The sequence below is a fragment of the Lepidochelys kempii genome, chromosome 6 (genome assembly GCF_965140265.1).
Source record: "Lepidochelys kempii isolate rLepKem1 chromosome 6, rLepKem1.hap2, whole genome shotgun sequence".
NCBI classification, from domain to species: domain Eukaryota; kingdom Metazoa; phylum Chordata; order Testudines; family Cheloniidae; genus Lepidochelys; species Lepidochelys kempii.
The window spans coordinates 96,506,970-96,527,319 of record NC_133261.1 but is presented as its reverse complement, the minus strand read 5'-3'; the positions used below and the strand labels follow the sequence as shown (position 1 = coordinate 96,527,319).

The window sequence follows — 20,350 nt, the reverse complement described above, 5'->3', positions numbered from 1 at the left end:
ATTGACACACATCCCCTCCCCCCGCCGCCAGACAGAGCTCCTTCCTGACTCCACCCTTCAGTGTAACTCAAGGGCAAACAGCAAGGATCAGCAATCTTTGGCCCATGGCCCACCAGGGTAAGCTCCTGGCAGGCCAGGCTGGTTTATTTACCTGCCACATCTGCAGGTTCAGCTGATCACAGCTCCCACTGGCCGCAGTTCACCGCTCCAGGCCAATGTGGGCTGTGGGAAGCGGCGCGGGCTGCAGGATGTGCTGGCCGCCAATTCCTGCAGTGCCCATTGGCCTGGAACGGCAAACCGCAGCCAGTGGGAGCTGCAATCAGCCCGACCCACCTGGGGACTTACCCTGGCGGGCCGCGTGCCAAAGGTTGCCGATCCCTGGCACACAATCTGTACACTTGCTCTGCCTGACAGAGCCTGCACAGGGAAAGCAGATGGGATTGCTGCGCTTAAGGGTTGGAGTCAGCAGGGACCCTGTCCAGCAATGGCACAGAACTCACAAGGTGCATCTTTCCACTCCCCTCCCAACCCTGGCCCTTGAGCACCGCCTCATCTGCTCAGGTTGCCAAACCTCCAGGATTGTCCTGGAGTCTCCAGCTATTAAAGATTAATCTTTAATTAAAGATTGTCATGTGATGCAACCTCCCAAATATGGGGAACCAAAATTGGCAGCCGACAGCTTCCCCTCTGCAGCACTGAAGGGCCAGGGTCAGAGGGGAGGAGAGAGGAGTTGAAAGATGAGGCACCTGTGAGTACCGGCCCCCTGCTGTTGAAACGCGGGATAAAAGGCGTCCAGAGGTGAGATTTAGTAGGGGACAGGTTTCAGAGTAACAGCCCTGTTAGTCTGTATCTGCAAAAAGAAAAGGAGGACTTGTGGCACCTTAGAGACTAACCAATTTATTTGAGCATAAGCTTTCGTGAGCTACAGCTCACTTCATCGGCAATTATCTGTTTAAACACCGGACGTCGCTTATAATTAGGTTGACTAGATGGCAAGTGTGAAAAATCGGGACAGGAGGTGGAGGGTAATAGGTGCCTCTCTAAGAAAAAGCCCCAAATATCAGGGCAGTCCTATTACCAGCAGGACAGTGGGGTGGGAGTAGGTATTGTTTCATATTCTCTGTGTATATATAAAGCCTGCTGCAGTTTCCACGATATGCATCTGAGGAAGTGAGCTGTAGCTCACGAAAGCTTATGCTCTAATAAATTGGTTAGTCTCTAAGGTGCCACAAGTCCTCCTTTTCTTTTTCCTATAAAATTGGGACATCTGGTCACCCTAGTTATAATACAGGGCTATTGGGAACCCACCAGCTCTTATTTGCGCCCCACCCCAGCTGAGGGAGCACAAATCTGTTCCATCCCAGGGTCACGGGTGAATTACAGCGGGACTCCCAACAACCGACGCACACGGCCCGCCTCAGCTGCTGTACCACGCGCTCTTCGCCGTGCCTTGTAGGTATTGTGGTGCTGGGCCCGTGATGCATTCTGGGTATTGTAGTCCGGACGTTCGATCTCCCTGGGCCAGCGCTGCCAGGGTTGCGATTCCCTTCTTGAGATTCGGTTGGCCGGGCGAAGGTATCCGTCGGTATATAATGTGCTCAGCCAATCCGACTGGGCCATGTCGGAGAAGCTATCGTCCAATGGGCCGCCCGCGCTGTGAATGGCCCACAGTGTTTGGTTGTTGTCGTAGAGCTGGTGTGGCGTGATTGGCCCCCTCGAGGCAGGTGGGCGGGGTGGGGAAGCCGGACTTGGGGCTCCTCGGCGGCGTTGTGGTCTCACAGGAGCCCTGCGATGGATCTGCGGAAGCGGCTGGCGTGGCTACTCTGCGCCGCGGCGCTGTTGAGCTGTGGCCTAGCCACTGCGGGTCAGTATTTAGGGCCCCGAGGGCGTAACCCCCACGTCCCTCTCCCGGGCGGGGCAAGGGGCTCGCCTCTCTACCGCCTCCCTGCCCGTGGGGTAGCCGCCCCTCTAGGACGGCAGCGCGGGGTGCCGGCCTTGGGGGAGAGCTGGGGGTGGCGCGGGGATGGGGGCACTGGGGCTTCGAGGGACTCGTGGCTCGGCGACACGGGCGCGGGGAGAGAAGCGTCGGGATAGTGGTGGGGACTGGAGACAGTGGGGTGGCTGATCCAGGGATAGGTGCGGTGTGGGGTTAAGTGAGGATGGGATGGTGGGATTTGGGGGCACGGGTGGTAGTGGGGTGGATGGGGCAGTGTGGGGTCAGTTGGGGAGGGCATGTCAGGATGGTGGGGGATGAGTGACAGCGGGGTGGTGTAGAGTCAGGTGGGGAGAGTGTGTTGGGGTGGTGGGAGGATGGGGGACAGCTGGGTGGCTGACCCAGTGATGGTTGTGGTCTGGGGCAGGGGTTGGCTGCCTGCGGGCTGATTTTTAGTGGCCCTCAGCTGCCAGTCAGGGTTCCGGCTGCGGGCCCCATTCAGCCCGCTGCTGGCCTGGATGGATGGAACCCCGGGACGGGACCCGGCTGGCAGGGGCTGGCAGCTGGCACCCCGGCTGGCAGCGGGCTGAGTGGCGCAGCGTGCTGCCGGTCTGGGGTTCCATCTGCCATGTGTGCTGCCGATCTGGGGTTCTGTCCGCCAGGCCCTGCCAGCCAGGGTCCCGGCCGCTGGCCCCGCTCAGCCCACTGCTGGTCTGGGGTTCCAGCCACCAGCCTCTGCCAACCGGGGTTCTAGCTGCCAGCCCCACTCAGCCTGCTGCCAGCCCAGGGTTCCGTCCATCCAGGCCGGCAGCAGGATGAGCGGGGCCAGCAGCCGGGACCCCAGACAGGCAGCGTGGGCGGCAGATGGAACCCCAGACTGGTAGCATGCTGAGCCACTTCTCAAAGGTTGCCGACCCATGGTCTGGGGTAAGGTAGGGAGGTGGTGTTGAGATGTTGGGGTATAAGTGACAGCAGGATGTATGGGGTGCTCAGATGATGAGGGGAAGGGGAATGGGTAACAGGTGGCTGACCTAACTTGTAGTGTGGGGTCAGATGGGAACACATGTCAACAGCTTCTAACCTTCTACTTTAGATTGTTGCTGGTGATGGACTTGTCTGTTTTGATAAACTGTTTTAGGGAAGGACTGAAAAACATCATGCTTGAGTTAACACATCAACTGCCCTCAATCTGTTGGCTCTTATGTAGAGTAGAAAAAAAGGTGATTTTATTTTTTAAGCATGTTAGCAAAGTGCCGTTAAGGGGGATCCTGGAAGGTGTTAAGAATTGTGTGCACTGGATGCCAATGTTTTTAAACACCTTGTAACCAAAATGTGTGTTTATAAAAATACCCTTTTCTCTAATTTAGACATGTCCTTAGTAAGTAAGCAGTGCTGGAGTTTCTTCTGTTAATAAAATGTCTTTAGTGTTGTAAGTGTGCATAATACATCGACAGTGCTTCGTTATGTTATTCCAAATACTTGTTAATTGCATTGTTTAATTTATCTCTCTTTCACATTCCCTCAGCCTCCAGTTCACACAACCTTCCCATGTTTTTACAGACAGATGCTTGAAAGGATGTTATCTGGCTACAGAGGCTATGTGTACGATAACATTTTTGTCAGTAAAACTTTTGTTGGTCAGGGGAGTGAAAAAACACACCCCAACCAACAAAAGCATCGGTGTGGACAACGCTATGTCGGCAGGAGATCGTCTCCTACTGACATAGCTACCAGCACTTGTTAGGGGTGGTTTAGTTATGCTGGCATAGAACAGCTACGTGGGAGACCTGACACCGGAACAATTGTAGCAGTACAGCTGTGCCACTGTTGTGTCTGTAGTGTAGACATAGGCAGAGACAGCTTCACCCTGAACTTTTTGGGGAAAAGATGCCTCCCAAATGGGCTTTTTGGAAGATTTGTGATATTGGGAGGTGTCACTTAAGAAGATGACCTCATAGTCAACCTGATAAGTTTTTGGTAAACAAGTCCTAGACTTTTTATCTTTTGCGTATGCTACCAGCTAGAGGGTTAAAAATTGAAGGTTGCCTTGTTCAAGTACTGGATCTCCAATACCGTTGTCACAGCTTTTGTAGATAACATAACTGGCCATCTGTGTGTTTCCCAAAGTGTAGTACAGAAGCATCTAGCTTTCTGAAGTCAAAAAGATAACATAACCCCACTTACCCAATACACTTGCTATCTACCACTTCTCAGAGTGCTTATAAAGAAATTACAAATGAAAACTGGTCTCATCCCACCACATATGAATCAATCAGTCGTACATGCAGGATATTTAAGTGCATGTGATTGGCATGGCTGGTATGTAGCATGTAATTTTTTTGACAGGGCTGTGTTCTCTGGAGTGTGATATCCTGGTAGTTGAACTTTGAACCTAGTACTCAAGGTTTTGTTTTGTTTTGTTTTTTTATACAAAATTAAATCGTGAGTAATTGATGGTATGATGAATATCCTCAACAATAGGGTATGTTTAAAACACATGGCACTATGTATGCATGTTGGCTGCCCTCTTGGTTGAAATATGGGGGATTGATCTGGGGACCTCCAGAGCTAAGAGCATGAACAGCTAAAGAGCCAAGGCTCTGTAGCTGAGGGCTGTAACAACTCATATCCTCTGTGGATCAGCACAGAGAGGGGCTTGGAACACATATTCACCTGTGTATTATGTATTGCAGAGTTCGATTCTGTCACCAGATTTTAATTTTCAGATGCTTAAGTTAGGTACAAACATCTATAATAAAATACATAGGTAATATGTATTTGGTGTGTTAGGTGTTGCTAAGGGGTTGCTATGGCTAAAACTTGGAATGGTCATCATGTCAAGATCCAGATATAACTTTGAATGTATCAAAATGATTTTTGGCAGCCACTGTGATCCTGGAAAGGCATTTCTTAACTAACATTTGCTTTAGAAGGTTATTTTGTGAACTGGTTCTGGCTTGTGACTATTTTCATTGGATTCTCTGATATCCTGCAACAATAGGCCTATTGGTACTTGAAACATTCTTTGACGGGTCTGGTACAAGCCTAGAGGCTTGATGTTGAATGCTAAAACTCAGTTGTTTCACACTTGGAGCAGGCCTCCCAAGTGGATATTTGAATTCCTAAATACTCACCCATAACTTCTGGAGGCTAATCCTAAATCATCTGGGATGTGGAAAAATTATTTCTGAGCAACCTCAAACTCTTGAACCTGCAATTTAATTGTCTGGATTCAAAAGTTTTTGATAAGGTTTCTATTTCGGTTCATAGCTTATCAAATACTGTTTTTGGCCTTGTAACCAAGACTCACAATCCTAGTTTGAAATCTTAATTTAATGAAAACCTTAAACTTTGCTCAAATCAGTAATTTATTGGAGACTTCATGCTTGCTGTTAAGCCAAGAAAAGTGGCGAGGCGCATTCATTTGAGGCCCAACATCTGTTTATAGAATAAGATGTAAATATGTTTGAAAGAGAGTGTGATTTAGATGAGGACTCTCTTGATGTAGCTCAATCCAGATAAAATTTATAAGATACTGGAAGACATGGCAAGGATTACATCTACCGTTTTGGTTGAGGTTCTGTATGCACCACTTGTCAGTAGACTTTGCAGTCTCGGGTGGTGTCGGACTCCCCCCTGTTATTGGATGATAGGCTTGTTTTTGTTTAATCTGCATTGGGTATGGAGATATCTAAACAGTTATTTAGTGGGGTCCTGGAAAAGACTGTTCCAAATCTTTCCCTCCTTCATGGACTTCTTTGGTTTCTTCTAGGTATGTTTATGGAGTATGATACTTACTTGTGCTGATGTGTTGGTTTATTTCATGTCTTAAAGAGTCAGAAATAAATCATGACCTGGTATTACTGATCTTCCTGCAACAAATCAGTTCCCGAATTGTGGAAGTACTAAGAGAAGGCCTGATATTTCATTATTTTGGCTTTATAAGTGGCTTCCAAAAAAGTCTGTGTAAAATACAAATGCTGAAATTGCTGAGTCTAGAGATGTGTTTCTGCAGACCCTCATGTACAGTTCTGGTTGTTATTTTTTTACCCACCACCTCAGTCACAGTATTGTACTTGCTAATGCTGTTCAAAAGTGCTGCCATTCGTTTTAATCACATTCTTCCTATGTAATACATAGACAGTCCTCCAGTGAGAACACTTAGATGGGTTAAGTAGGGATAAAAGAAATCTGTTTCTTAATTATGAAAGTTTAATATAATCATGGACTTATGAGAAGAGTGTGTGTGTGTTTGTTTTTGTTTTTTCCTGTTTCTGTTTGTACACACACAAGTTCAGGTTTCACATCATTTGCTATTGTTACATATTGGAAATATTTCATTTGTACTTCAAGGTGTTCTGGTACTTCTGAGCCATCAGAATAATGTTTTTTTTCCTGATTCATTCCTTTTCACTAAAATCTCAAAACCAAATTACTGTAGCCTAAAATTTTATCCTTTATTCTTTTGTTGTTGCATATAACTATTGCTGGTCCGATTTGAGGCTTTGTCTTGCACGGATTTTTCTCTCTCTTTTTTTTTCCCCCCCCCCACCCCCGGAGGTATTTTCCATCCTGTCTGATAGAGGAGGCATTCTTGGCAGCTGCTGTTATGCTGTGCTCATCCTGGCTGACTTGAGTGGGAAGTAGTATGCTGAAGTCTGATCATACAAAAATAAATATTCCCTCAAAGTTCCCTTGTAGTCTAAACCCCAGATTGTAATTTGTAGAAGAGGATTGCTGTAGAGGTAGCTTTGGAAAAGTTCAGCCAGTAGTTGGAAAGGGGTTTGAACGAACCTTGAATGTTGCCATAAGAGGACTAATACTGACTGGCTACCGTCTTTGCAGTGCACTAATGGAATAGTGGTGGGACAAATAACTGAGTAGGACAATTTGAAACTAACCTTGCTGAGGCAACAGCTTGAAGTGATGGTTACTCAAACACCACATTCCTGGTGATTGGCTGTAATAAGCATGGCATTGTGTACAAATTTGGTTCAGGAGTCTCTTACCTGAAGTGCGTTTTGGGTCAAAATTTGGTATAGTCAGAAGAATTTATCCATGTGAGGAAAGTCCTTTTTTTAATGTTTCATGTTTGTTTATCTTTTTTTTTTTCCCCTTAAATAAGTAAAGGCCAAATTCTATTCCAAAGTATAAACAATCAATTGTCCCTCTCAAAATGAAAGAAATGGTCCCTAGTTAATAAAAACACACACAGCCCTGCATTGATAGTCCATTACTAAAATATCTTGGGTATTGGTTGGTTGTGTGGTATTGTTCAGAATTTGGAGCATTTACAAAAATCTGAGTGGAAAAACTTAATTCTCAGAGATAAGTTGGGCCATTCATGAGGCTTTTGGGAGATTCCTTATGGCACTACTAGATCTCTGGCTATTTCCAAAGGATGAATAGCCATCTTAGCCTGTAATTTTAACACTTTTCTAGACTAAACCTATCAGAATTTCTCTACTGTTGCTGACTGCCCCACAGTGTTGCACATTGACACCTGAGTTGTCCATTTTTTTTTTTTTTCCTCCTGGAGTCTGGGCTAAACCTGTCTGACCTCTGGTGGTGGTCTACCCTCAGATGGCCCACACTGCACAACTTTTTTCCTAATTTCTGGTTCCTCCCACAAAATACAAAAAATGTCTTACCCAACCCTTGTTCCTAGAGGTACTTCTAATGTGGATAGTACACACTATCAGTCCTCTTTCTTCATCATTAATAGGTTGGGTTGACTTGAGCTTGTGAGTGCTTAAAAGAAGTGGCAAAACAAGTAATTAATCCACATGAAATGCCTCATACTTAAGTACTGTAGGTAGAATTTCATTTGGGGCACAAGACAGTTCAGGGCTGATGAAGAAATTTTGCATTAAATTTCTAACTAAAATGTTCTTTTTGTCTTGTATTGTCGGCTTGTTACCTTTTAATAATCTTCACTATCCCTCCATTTGCTTAAAAAATGGTAGGATTAATTTCCAATCAGCCTTTTCAGAACTAGCATCTATAGCACTAGGCAACCCTTCAAACAGATCCAGCAAATGGTAAGTGACCCACTTTTTCTGAGCTTGGATTTGCATTTAGAAAAACAAATGAACAATTAGCTCTAATCACTGTTTGGCAAGTGCATAAACATTATAATCTTTGATTCTATTCACTGGACAAACATTGGTTAATAATTCCCTCTTATTTCAAACCGTGACCTACCACTAGCCCCTCATTAACACCTCCAAAAGATCCTTTTTAATTCTCTCTCAAAGTAGGCGTGCTTTTAATTATAACTGTAATGTCCATGTTCTGTTCAGCAGTTCTGTGTCAAGAATTGTAGGTCTGTAAATGATCCCTTTGCTGTTTGCATTATCCAGTATCACTGCAAGTTAGTCTGCCTAATTTAACTGGAAAATCATTTAAGAGCCCAGTACAGCTAAATAAATTAAAATTGTTTTTGCCTTTTTTAGCAGTCTGGTTTGGAAAGAACGTCTGTGTAACAGCCTGTTAACTATGTTATACCTGCAGCCTGTTAATTTAGAGCTGGTTTCTTCTAAGAGAAGCTACATGATGCAACTGCAATGAAACAGTTCCATTGTTTTGCTTTTGAGACAAAAACAAAACAAATTTAGTCCTGGTTTGTACTGCTAATTCCCCTCACCTGTCCCACCTCAATTTTGCATTTCTGTCCCTATACACATGTAATTGTTGTGAATGGGCAGTTTCATATGTGTATGGAGGGAACACACCCTATTAGACTGTTGGTATTTTGTTTTGTATGACTTTGCCATACAATTAATAAAGTCCTTGGATTAATCAAAAAACTAAAGGAGGATAATGTAGTTAATCAACATAGATTTATGAAAAATTAACTTGATATTTTTTGAGATTATGAGTTTGGTTGATAAAAGTAATAATGTTGACTTCTGTAAGCTGTCTGACTTGTTACTACATAATGTTTTAATTAAAAAACGAGAACAGTATAAAATTAACATGGCACGTATTAATGGATTAAAAATTGGCTGATAGGTCCCAAAATGTAGTTGTAAAGGAGGAATCGTCATCAGCTTCCCGTTGGATCCCACAAAGATCAGTTCTTGGCCCTCTGCTATTTAAAGTTTTTATTAATGACCTGGAAGAAAACATAAAAACATCACTGATCAAGTTTGCAGATGACACACAAATTTGGAGAGTGGTAAATAATGAAGAGGACAAGGACATTGATTCAGAGCAATCTGGTTAGCGTGGTAAACTAGGTGCAAGCAAACAGTGTGTTTTAATATAGTTAAGTGTATACTTCTTGGAACAAAGAATGTAGACCATACTTACAGGATGGAAACTACCCTGGGAATTAGTGACTCTGAAAAATATTTGAGGGGCGTGGTGGATGATCACCTGAACATGAACTACCAATATGATGATATGGCCAAAAGAGCTAATGCAATCCTCAGATACATGAACAGGGGAATCTTGTAGGAGTGGAGAGGTTAGTTTACTTCTGTATTTGTCACTGATGCAACTGCTATTCCAATACTGTGTCCGGTTCTGGTGCCCACAATTCAAGAAAGATGTTGATAAATTGGAGAGGGTTCGGAGAAGAGCCACGAGAATAGTTAAAGGATTAGAAAACATGCCTTATAGGGATAGACCCAAGGAGCTCCATCTATTTAGCTTAACTAAGAAAAAAAGGTTAAGGAGTAACTTGATTACAATCTACAAGTACCTACATGGGGAACAAATATTTAGTAATGGGCTCTTCGTTCTTGCAGAGAAAGGTATAACATGAAAGCTGAAAGTTGAAGCTAGACAGTTTCAGACTGGAAATAAGGTGTACATTTTTGACAATGAGGGTAATTAACCATTGAAACAGCTTGCCAAGGATTGTGGTGGATTCTCCATCATTGACAATTTTTCAATCAAGATAGAATTCTAGAAATTGTTTTAGGGAGGTTCTATGGCCTGTGTTGTACAGGAGGTTGGACTATATGACCACAATGGTAACTTTTCGCTTTGGAATCTATGAATAAATATATTGCTAAAATATACAATGCCAATTAGCAATGAGGGGCTATCAATGCTATTTTAAAATCTTACTTTTGGGAATGTATTAGCTGATATTTGTTGATTACAATGAATCTGCAGATGACACCTAAAGCTGATGTCCTAAACAGTTGTGGCCATTAAAAATATCCTTGTACTTGTAAAGCATTAAATAGTATTGTTGATATCTTCAGAGTGCTTTGCAAGCAGTTAATCCCATAGTATTGTAACTTGACCTTCCTATTTCAGTTTCTTCCACATCTGTAAAATGGGGATAAGTGATTTGCCCAAGGCCATAGAGGTTGTCATAGTCAGGATTAAAATGCAAGATGGGATAGCATTCCTGATGGCTAGTCTGCAAGTCTGTATTTAGAACACTAGGGCCATGTCTACAGTCACTACCACTTATGTCTTCAAAATCTATTGTTGCTCAGGGGTGTGTAAAAACACATCTCTGAGCGACATAAATTTTGTGGGCATAAGTGGTAGTGTGCACAGCGCTATGTTGGCGGGAGAGCTTCTCCCACTGACATAGCGACTGCTGTTTGTGGAGGTAATTTTATTATGTCAACGGGAGAGCTCTCTCCCGTCGACATAGAGTGGCTACACGAGCATTCTTACAGCAGCTCAGCTGCTTCAGTACAGTTGCTCTGCTGTCAGCTCACTAGTGTAGATGTGACCTAAACTATATCATTTTCGAAAGTAAAGATGTTAATCTGAGTGTCATACCTAAATTCCAACTGATTACGTTCTGCTTCCTAATTTCCCCTACATTTTCAAAACAGATATTGGATTCTTCACTTTCTTACCTAAATTGATGTGCAGATTTACTATGTGCTTCTAAACATCTGTTGCATGTCACCATGAAAGTGCTGCACTCCAGTAGTGGGAGAAGTAATTGCAGTGTGTGAGATTCTGAGTTGAAAAGCATTATAGTTTGCTTCAAAATGGAAAATACAGCTAGCATTGCTCCTTTATTAAACGTTTATGGTAGTTTTATAATTTCCTACTGCCATTATTGAATCTGCCAGGGCAAGGCCTGAGTGCGTCAGGAATGAACCATGGTACTTATCCATGGTACTTACATGGCACATGGTACTTATCTTTCATGACAGGAAGTCAGACTAAGTGAAAAAGGGCAAGGGCAGCAACGTCTAGTAGTTGACTTCTAACACTGGCTATTGCATGGCAGTAAACTGTAGTGCAGGGGTCGGCAACCTATGGCATGCGTGCCAAAGACGGCACGTGAGCTGATTTTTAACGGCACACTGCTGCCTGCTGAGTCCCAGCCACCAGCCCCGCTCAGCCTGCTGCCGAACTCAGGCTTTCACCCCGGCAGGCAGCAGCATGCCATTAAAAATCCTGCCCATCCCGGCGCACTCTTCTCTGCCCCCCTCCCACCCTTCCCGTGGGGGCAGGGTGAAGAAGCTTGGTCCTGCCGGATGCTGCTGCAGGGCAGGCAAGCTCTCCCTTCCCCCGACATGCTGGGTTCCTGCCCCATCTCCTCTCCATCCCTGCCACTGATCAGCTGATGGCCCTTGCAAGGGAGGGGGAGAAGTGGAGCCGCAGTGAGCTCGCTGCTCCAGGGAGAAAGTGGAGAAGAGGTGGGGACAGGGCCTTGGGGAATGGAGGTGGAATCAGGGCATATCCCCTCCAGCCCCCTGCCGTGAGCCGCTCTGGGCAGGGGGCTGGGACCACCCCAAGATCTTAGCCCACACCCCCAGCCCTCTGCCCTGACCCCTGCACCTCCCTCACACACCTCCAGCCCTCTGCCCTGCACCCCCTCACATCCCAGCCTCCTGCCCTGACCCCTGCACCCCCCCACAACCCCAGCCCTGACTCCAGCACCCCCCCATACCCAGCCCCCCATGCCCTGACTGCTGCACCCTCCTCACACTCCCCCAGCCCTCTGCCCTGACTCCTGCAGCCCCACACATTCTCACCCCCACACACACATTCCTACCTGCACCCCTCACACCAAATGCGAGCTGCCCAGGTAAGCACTCCACACCTAAACCTCCTTCCCCAACCCTGGGCCCCCTCCCTCATTCTAGCTCCTGGCCAGATCCTACACCTCAACCCCCAGCCCTGTGCTCAGTGCACTCCCACCCTCAGCTCAGTGCAGAGAGAGAGGAAAAGAATGGGCTAGAACCAGGGAGAAAGTAGGTACCCACTCTGTGTGGGCAGGGCTGGGATCCCAGGCGGTCAGCGGGCTGATTGGGGCCGGCGGACGAAACCCCAGACCGGCAGCAGACTGAGTGGCACCGCGCTGAGCTGTTCAGCCCACTGCCGGTCTGGGGTCCCAGCCGCCGGCCCCGCTCAGCCCACTGCTGGTCTGGGTTTTTAGCTGCTGGCCTCTTGCCAGCCGGGGTCCTGGCCGCAGGCTCCACTCAGCCTACTGCTGCCTAGGTGAATGGAACCCCAGGCTGGCGGTGGTCTGAGCAGGCCAACAGCATGAGATCAGCATTTTAATTTAATTTTAAATGACGCTTTTTAAACATCTTGAAAACCTTGTTTACTTTACATACGACAATAGTTTAGTTATATAATATATAGACTTAGAGAGAGAGACCTTCTAAAAAACGTTAAAATGTATTACTGGCACGTAAAACCTTATATTAAAGTGAATAAATGAAGTCTCGGCACACCACTTCTGAAAGGTTGCTGACCCCTGCTGTAGTGGTTCCCAGATGGTGTCGGTAGAATCATCAGAGTTGTGAAGTCAATTAAATGTCATGTTCATCACAGTTTCCATCACTTGTTTCAGAGCTATTAGGGATAGAAAATCTGCAAGTATTCAGCCCCTTTGCTGCAGCAGAATGTGATGGCCTTCTGTTGGTTTTCCATCAGCACGTCTTTGCTTCAAAGGCAGTGTGTGTAAGTTAATAGCAGAAATGTTTTATTCTACATGCTATATACATATAGCAGTCCTTAATTGGCTAATATAGTACTTAGCACTTCAAATAGAATTTTGTGTTCAAGGTATTGAATAGCTATTATTTTATATAAAGCATACCTAGATTGGTGAAAGTAAGGTTTGTCTCTCTGAACTCAGCCTGTTCCAAGTCTTCTGCAGTACATTAGATTTCCTTTTCTAAGGCCCTGCAATGCATAATCTGAACATAGTAAGGTGAGTTAAGGACAGACCAGTAGCTTTAACCCTATTTGTCCTGACTCTTGGTTTAAGTGAAATAGTCAATGTTTTAAGATACTGCTGTATTTTGCGGAGTTATCTTGTATTTTTGCTTGTCCAAGTTGTATTTTATGATTAGGTCTCCTCTCATACTTGGGAAGGTCCCACATCATGTGTGACAACTCGAGACTCTTGGTCAAGGAGACTAGTGGAAACAAAAAATAAGAAAAGTTGTTTACAATAGAGTGAATGCATCAACTATGCAGGACCTAGGGCAAATCAAGATGAGAAATACAGGAATCTACAAAATACATTTGAAGCTGCTAAAAATAGATCTATGGTACAGTTCTATTTCCCTCTTACCTGAGATCACAAAAACAAACAAGACTGTGCAACTGACCTGTGTGTTCTAGAGTTCCTTGTCCTTCTTTTAGATGTATTAGTGAACTCAAGAGCTCTAGTATATCTCAAAAGAATAATGCTAAGCAATATTATTTTGTTCTAGCTAAATTTATTGCTTTTATTTAGGCAATAACACATGTTAAAATAGCTTCTGAACTAATTTTTAAAATTCTTTACAGATGAAGAAGGCGGTCAAGATGAGTCATTAGAATCAAAGGTAAGCAATAAGTCTCACCGAATGATGCGTTCCATTTTCTTCTCCCTCTTTGTGGGACTACTAGAGCAGGAGTTCTCAAACTGGGGGTCGGGACCCCTCAGGGGGTCACAAGGTTATTACATAGGGGGTGGCAAGCTGTCAGCCTCCACCCCAAACCCTGCTTTGCCTCCAGCATTTATAATTAAACACTTTTATATAAAAAAGTGTTTTTAATTTATAAGTGGGGGGGCGCACTCAGAGGCTCGCTATGGTGAAAGTGGTCACTAATGCAAAACTTTGAGAGCCACTGGACTAGAGCAAGGATCTGAAAATCAGAACTCAATGGAGTCTATTTAGAACCTGCCACTAACTTGCTGTATGACGTTGGCCAAGTCACTTAACATCTCGGAGCTTCAGCTCACCTCTTTGAAAAAAGAATATTTGTTACCTCATTGAGGGTTTCGTTAAGTAATACCAATAAAGACCTATGGAAATATTAGTCATTAAAAATGTAGCATGTGTAAGGCTACGTTTTAGTCATGGGTATTTTTAGTAAAAGTCATGGATGGATCACAGACAGTAAACAAAAATTCGTGGCCCATGACCCACCCATGACGTACTATATACCCCTGCCTAAATCTGGTGGGGAAGGAGGGGCGTGTGGCCTGGGACCCCTGCTGGTGATGGGGTGGGGGCTGGCAGGCTCCTTACCTGCCCCCTTGGGTTCCCCAGAAGCAGCGACATGGCTCTCCCTCAGCTCCTAGCTCCGTGCACTGACTTCGCAGCTCCCATTGGCCGGGAACCACAGCTAATGGGAGCTGTGGGGGCGGTGAGGCAGCATGTGGAGCTAGGAGCTGAGGGAGGGACATCGCCACTTCGGGGGAGCCCCCCATGGTAAGCGCCGCCCAGAGCCCTCACCCCCTCCCGTGCCTGAGCCCACTCCCACATGCACCCCAACTCCTGCTGCTGGGGAGGAGGGTGATTGCCTGAGACTGCCCCAGCAGCGGCCCCCCTGGGCCAGCCGCACCAGTCGCTGCAGAAGTCATGGAGGTCCTAGAAAGTCACAGAATCCATAACACACTCACAACCTTAAGCATAAGGAGAGTTGATTTACTGCAGAAGTAAGGTCATTTTCCCTCTTGTCGCTCCTTTCATCAGAGCATATCAACGTGCTTTAAAAAACACAAATTTAGCCTTACAGTATATCTGTGAGGTAGGTGATATACCTGTCTTACAGGTCAGGAAACTAAGGCAAAGAGACTAGGTGTGGTGGTTTTTTCCCCACTTCTTTCTCCCTCCTTATTTGGCTGTATTAAAGCTAAAACCCATCAATCTTTAATTCTAGTTCTTTGCTCTAAATAATAGACAACTTGCCTTCTAATTTTTCACTAATATTAGAATATAAATGGGAGATTTTAGGAGAGAGGAAACAAAGAATTGTGGTCAGAGGGTGATAGACTTGAAACTAATATTACAAGCACTAATATTACAAAACTGATAGGGCAAGTGAAGTCCCTTAGTAAGCTTTCAACTAAGTGTAATAGAAAAGCCTGTTACAATTCAGATGGAATATCTCAAACATGAAGTCAAGAACTGGTGGTGGAATACAAGATAGTACAGGAAAAGTTTACCCTTGGAAGGAGAAATTTCAGTCTACTTAGCTGTTTGACATTAGGACAAAGGATTCCCCTTTAGAGAGCCTTATACAGTCAGCTCTCCACTAAACACTTGGGTCCGTGTGTCCAAATTTGACTTTCCTGTGACTTGTGATAGTTTTTTTCCTTAAGTACAAAGGGAACTAGTCTCCCCTTCTGCTATACTTCCAATACTGTCGTTGAGTGCCTTAGCTTTAAACAGGTCATTCCAAATCAGCACAAATGAAGCTCCATTTTTCATATAAGCTGAAGTGATGTGCACACAAATCTGCATGAATGAAGAGCAACCAATTTTGTGTGAGAGTTTTGGGACATCTCCATTGTGAAAAGAGTTGCTGGTTTTGGTTTCTTTAAGAATTAAAGGGGAAGTGGGGAATAGGGGCTGAAAGGAACAATTCAACACATTTATCTTAACCTCAAGAGAGAGAAGTAACATATTCAGTTCAGTTTCCTAGTAGGCTTCATAAACCAAAAAGGGGTAGACATTGAATAGCAATAGTCAGTGAGAGGACTAGTCTCCTAAATTCTGCTCTCTTCTTCTCTAGACTTCCTTGCCTTCAGAAGAACAGGTCGGGGACCGCTCCACAGGAACCCGTGTTGTCGCAGGTCAGATCTTCCTTGAGTCAGAGGAATCAGACTCTCCCACTGAAGATGAAGAGCGCTATAGGAGCCAAGAAGAGGAGAAAGAGAGCATGTTGGAGGAGCTTAACTCTCTTGAAATGTCAAACCTATTAAATAAGAACTTGGAAGATGTAGCAAGGCAGAAACCAGGTAACTTTGCTTGAATTTTGCAGGCTTCATGAACCAACGGCAAGAAGCAAAATCAATCTGGAAAAATTTGGGAGATTAGTGGGATCCAGAAATAATCTTCATTTGTCTCAATTGTCTAACTGAATAGGGGGTTTCAGAATGCAATGGTCATTACAGCCTTAATTTTCCCTACCGTAATGTTGGCTAATACCTATATCATTTACTTCAGATGCACTTTAAAATGTTTTCCATAGTTTCTGTTGATTGCACAGCACAAGAAAATTCGCTCAAGTTAGAGAGCCTTGCTCCTTTTTTTTTTTTAAACAACTTGTGAATAGAGAGAACAATCCAAATCCTGAAGTTCTAACATGAACATGACTCATATCTTCTTACTTTGAAGTATAGATTATGATCTAAAGCTTTTCTCTCCCCAGAAATAGTCACTTTTTTGGCCTGATTATAGCTTTGTCATATGGGGAAGAGGGGAAACACTATAAGTGGTCGTCTTGTTCTGGTAGTTGATTGTATTTAGGTTTGAGTAAAATTGAGGAGAATGGAAGCAAACTTTGACATTGAGGCAACTTTGTGCATTGACAACTTCTTAGGAGCCGTAGGGCAGTACCTTATTTCATATAAACTAGGGTAACTTTTCAAATAAAAACCATGCCTAGTTGTTGTCAGATCTTCCAGGGAAGCTGAGTAGGAATAGCTTTTTAACTCGTAATGAAAAGTTAGAGTTCATCTGGTTAATATCCTTGCCTTGCAGCTGGCATTTGGGTATCCCTGACGTAGGCTGATGTACATAAAAAGGAAACAACTTTTTTAATGTGCCCAGAGTAAATTAACTTTTACTCTAACCTTATGGAAAATGGTGATTGTATGGTAACTTAATGTTTAACTCAACACTTTGTCTCTAGCAGTTCTTTTCATATGCCTTTTCACAAATGCAGATTAGTGTGGTGAAAGGAAGCAGTAATTGTGCAGAACTGCCTCTAATAACATCTGCTAACCTCTACCAGCACCATACACTTAAAAAAAAGTGACATTCTATAAAACATCTGTAGCCTCTTGCTAATACAAAATGCTCTACGCTTTTCTTGAGCACTTGTAGATGTTGCTGTAGATGAGTATGACATCGTACAGAGATGAAAGATATTAATGAAGTGGGAAAAGTGAGTAAAAAGACTTTTTAGTAGTATGAGCAATTGTTGCTAGCCTTCAGATTCAAGCATCATGTTTAGTCAGCCAGGCTTCTTAATTGAAGGTGAAATTTCATTAAGATACTTTGTATCTTCCCATCATAATGCCATGAAAGTGCTTTGTTTTCACATTGTTCAAATCTGATCTGTAAAAATACCTCAGCTGGTTGCCTGGAACATTCCCTACTATAGCAAGATAGCTGAATCCCAGACTAGACTGTGTACAGCCACTTAGATTGTCACCTGAGTAAATATGCTTACTAGCCCGTACTTGATATCTTAATATTTATAAGTTTATAAATAACTTCCTCTTATACTTGCCTCTCATACAAAGTTCATGGTTCCATTTTTCTCCTGTAACAGCACTATCACAGTGTGTGGACTGTAGCATCTTGCATTGTTTTAGGTGTTAGTAAAAACACCTGTTTGTGGGAGAAACAAATACTGTGCCCGGATTTAAAATAAAAACAAGAAGGTGGTGCGGGTAAGGAAATAGGATATGGCTAGCTGAATGTTTGACTACTAATATCATAGCTATGCAATAAGGTGTGAGAGGCAGTTGTAAACTAATGCCACCATCTAAAGTGCTGCATGGTTTGCTTGGTGCATTTTATGTATTTATTTTCCTTCCTCTAAAACATCCAGTATTTTCCACTGCTGGAGGCCAGGAACCAGACTTGATGAATCCAGTAGTTTGCTCTGGCATGGTAAATTCTAAATTCATTGAACTTTAGTCTTGGCCTGAAAAAAGCTGTTGAGTGCCAAGAAGGTGAACTAGTGAGTGGAAGAGGGGGAAATGTTCATTGCTATTGGTTCATATGAAACCATCTTTTGTCTATTTATGCAACTTCGAGAGAGAGAGGTTCTTTATCATAGTTTCAGTTTTACACTACATTGACCAAGCAGGTGCAACCTAAGCTGACTTAATTTTTTTCCCCTTCATTACTATGCCATGTCACCAGTACTTAAAGACCTTTCTAACTTCATAGACTTTAGCATAGTGTTATGTGAAACCAGCTTAGGGGGATAATGCTAAGTAAATTTAGGATTCTTATAAAAAGTGAATGGATATTCTTCCATAGCTTTTTGATTAACATGGTTAAAAGGAGGAAACACCAAAAAAGTAACTTTTAAAACTTCCCCTTGACATGGAAAAAATTGTCAGGCCTTCCAAAACAATAACTGCAATACAGACAAAATCCAAGTTCTCAACAGGGCTGATGCCAAGGTGCTGAGTTGATTGGTCACTGATTGTGGACATCTTTTAGTTCAGTACTTGAGCAGGTGACAATAGAATATACATGTAGTCAGTTTAATTCTGCAGACTACTCCAGGATTGGCAGTTATTCGTGACTGTTGTGCTAAGCCCCTGTGCCATAGTTGCTGGGGCTGGCCAATAACTGTGTGCATATTCTGAAGAAAAATCATTCTGCCACTAGTTAGTGTGTACCGTTGGTCAAGCAACTAACTTGCTCACACGTCATTGTCTTCCCAAAAATGAAATCTTTGGAATTGTCCAACATAGCAGTGTTCCTAGTAATTCTAGAAGGCGGCTTGTATGTAAACAGCTCTTCTTTTTTATAGAGGAGACTTAAACAAAACCTATATAATAATGTATCTTTAAAATATTATTGATACCACCCAGCATTCAAAAATCATAAGTTTGGCTTACTTAAAAAAAACCAAAATGTAAAGTGTTTTATGGCTTTCTAGTTTCTGAGCCTTCAGGGAGTCATGTTTTCAAACTTTTCTTTCTAACCCTGAGGACTAGAAACCTACATTTTTGTTTAAAGTTGAGAGTATCTTTTATTCACGTGACTCCAGGAGCCAGGGCTTTAATGAAAATACCAAATTGTGAGACTCATGATTAAATTGTGAGAGTTGGCAGTGCTTATAAAATGAGAAGCTTTCATGAAAACTAGTAGAAATTTCCTCCACTTTTAAAAAAATCCATAAAAATTCAGTGAGATTTAGATCTAGATATTTCTCTATGATGTTAAGAGACTCAAACTGCAGTATTGCACAAGTTAATACATGAGAACCGACAAGTCAAACTTCCTACAACCAAATGACAGTCTAATAATTCTTTTTCATTGCCCTAGCTGAGTGAAGAGCAATACAGGAGCAAGTAGAATATGGGCACTGGAAGCTAAATTAAATTCTAGCTTTGATATCTTAAGACTTCGAATAATCTAAAATGGCTAATAATATAGTACAGATAACATTAAAATGTCCTGTCTTTATTTCCCTTTTTATAGTGTTGCATGAATAATGAAACTGCAGCTTAATGAGTTTGTGTTAGTAAAACTCAGAAACCTGGCATACAAAGAACAGTCCCCTGTGGTGGTGAACAGTTTGTTTGCTACATTGTGAGAGAGACAGATCTCATTCCTGGGTTTTTGTTTTTTGTTTTTTTTTTCAGTTTTGACAGCCATCGGAGGCACTGCAGACAGTGAGCCCTGCCACTTCCCCTTCCTGTTCCTGGAGAAGGAGTATGTAGAATGTACTGCTGATGGGAGGGAAGATGGCAGGCTTTGGTGTGCAACAACCTATGATTACAAGAGAGATCAAAAGTGGGGCTTCTGTGAAAGTGAGTAGCTAGATACATTTCTTTCATCAAAGAATATTTACTGAGCTTAATGGTCTCCTTATCCCTTGTGGGCAATTGTCCCCATAAACATAAGGTTTCCACAGTAGAAGTAATGGGAAAGGGAGAGCCATCCTAGTGACATAGATGCCTATTCCTACATTATCATGTGGTACTCCCACTTCCTGGGCTCATGGAAACTGAAAGTGACCTTAATGCATAAAATTTCTCTTGCAGAAAGGAAGACAAAATATGTGTGTTTGAGGATATTTTCTCTCCTTTATCCCCCACCTTCCAGAAGGATGATTTGAGCAGCCTGGTGATAGCAAAATAAATGAAAGACTAGGCAAATGCACAAAAAAGGGTGGCTATAAAAACCCAACAGCCCATTGAGACAACTTTCTCCCTCATTGCCAGCACAACCTCTGTATCTTGTCTTGCAATAACAAGATCATGTGTAGGGTCCTACC

General features: G+C 43.4%; 1 protein-coding gene across 2 annotated transcripts in view; it reads left to right on the top strand.

The window, feature by feature from the left end:
- Positions 1-1,714: 1,714 nt before the first annotated feature.
- SEL1L (SEL1L adaptor subunit of SYVN1 ubiquitin ligase) overlaps positions 1,715-20,350 on the top strand; it is a 56,742-nt gene continuing 38,106 nt past the window's right edge. For both annotated transcript variants that reach the window (XM_073349350.1, XM_073349351.1), the window contains exons 1-4: positions 1,715-1,864; positions 13,673-13,710; positions 15,890-16,115; positions 19,716-19,883. In XM_073349350.1, the coding sequence (XP_073205451.1) occupies positions 1,792-1,864; positions 13,673-13,710; positions 15,890-16,115; positions 19,716-19,883 (505 nt within the window). In that variant the 5' untranslated portion in view covers positions 1,715-1,791. The remainder of the gene's footprint in view (positions 1,865-13,672; positions 13,711-15,889; positions 16,116-19,715; positions 19,884-20,350) is intronic.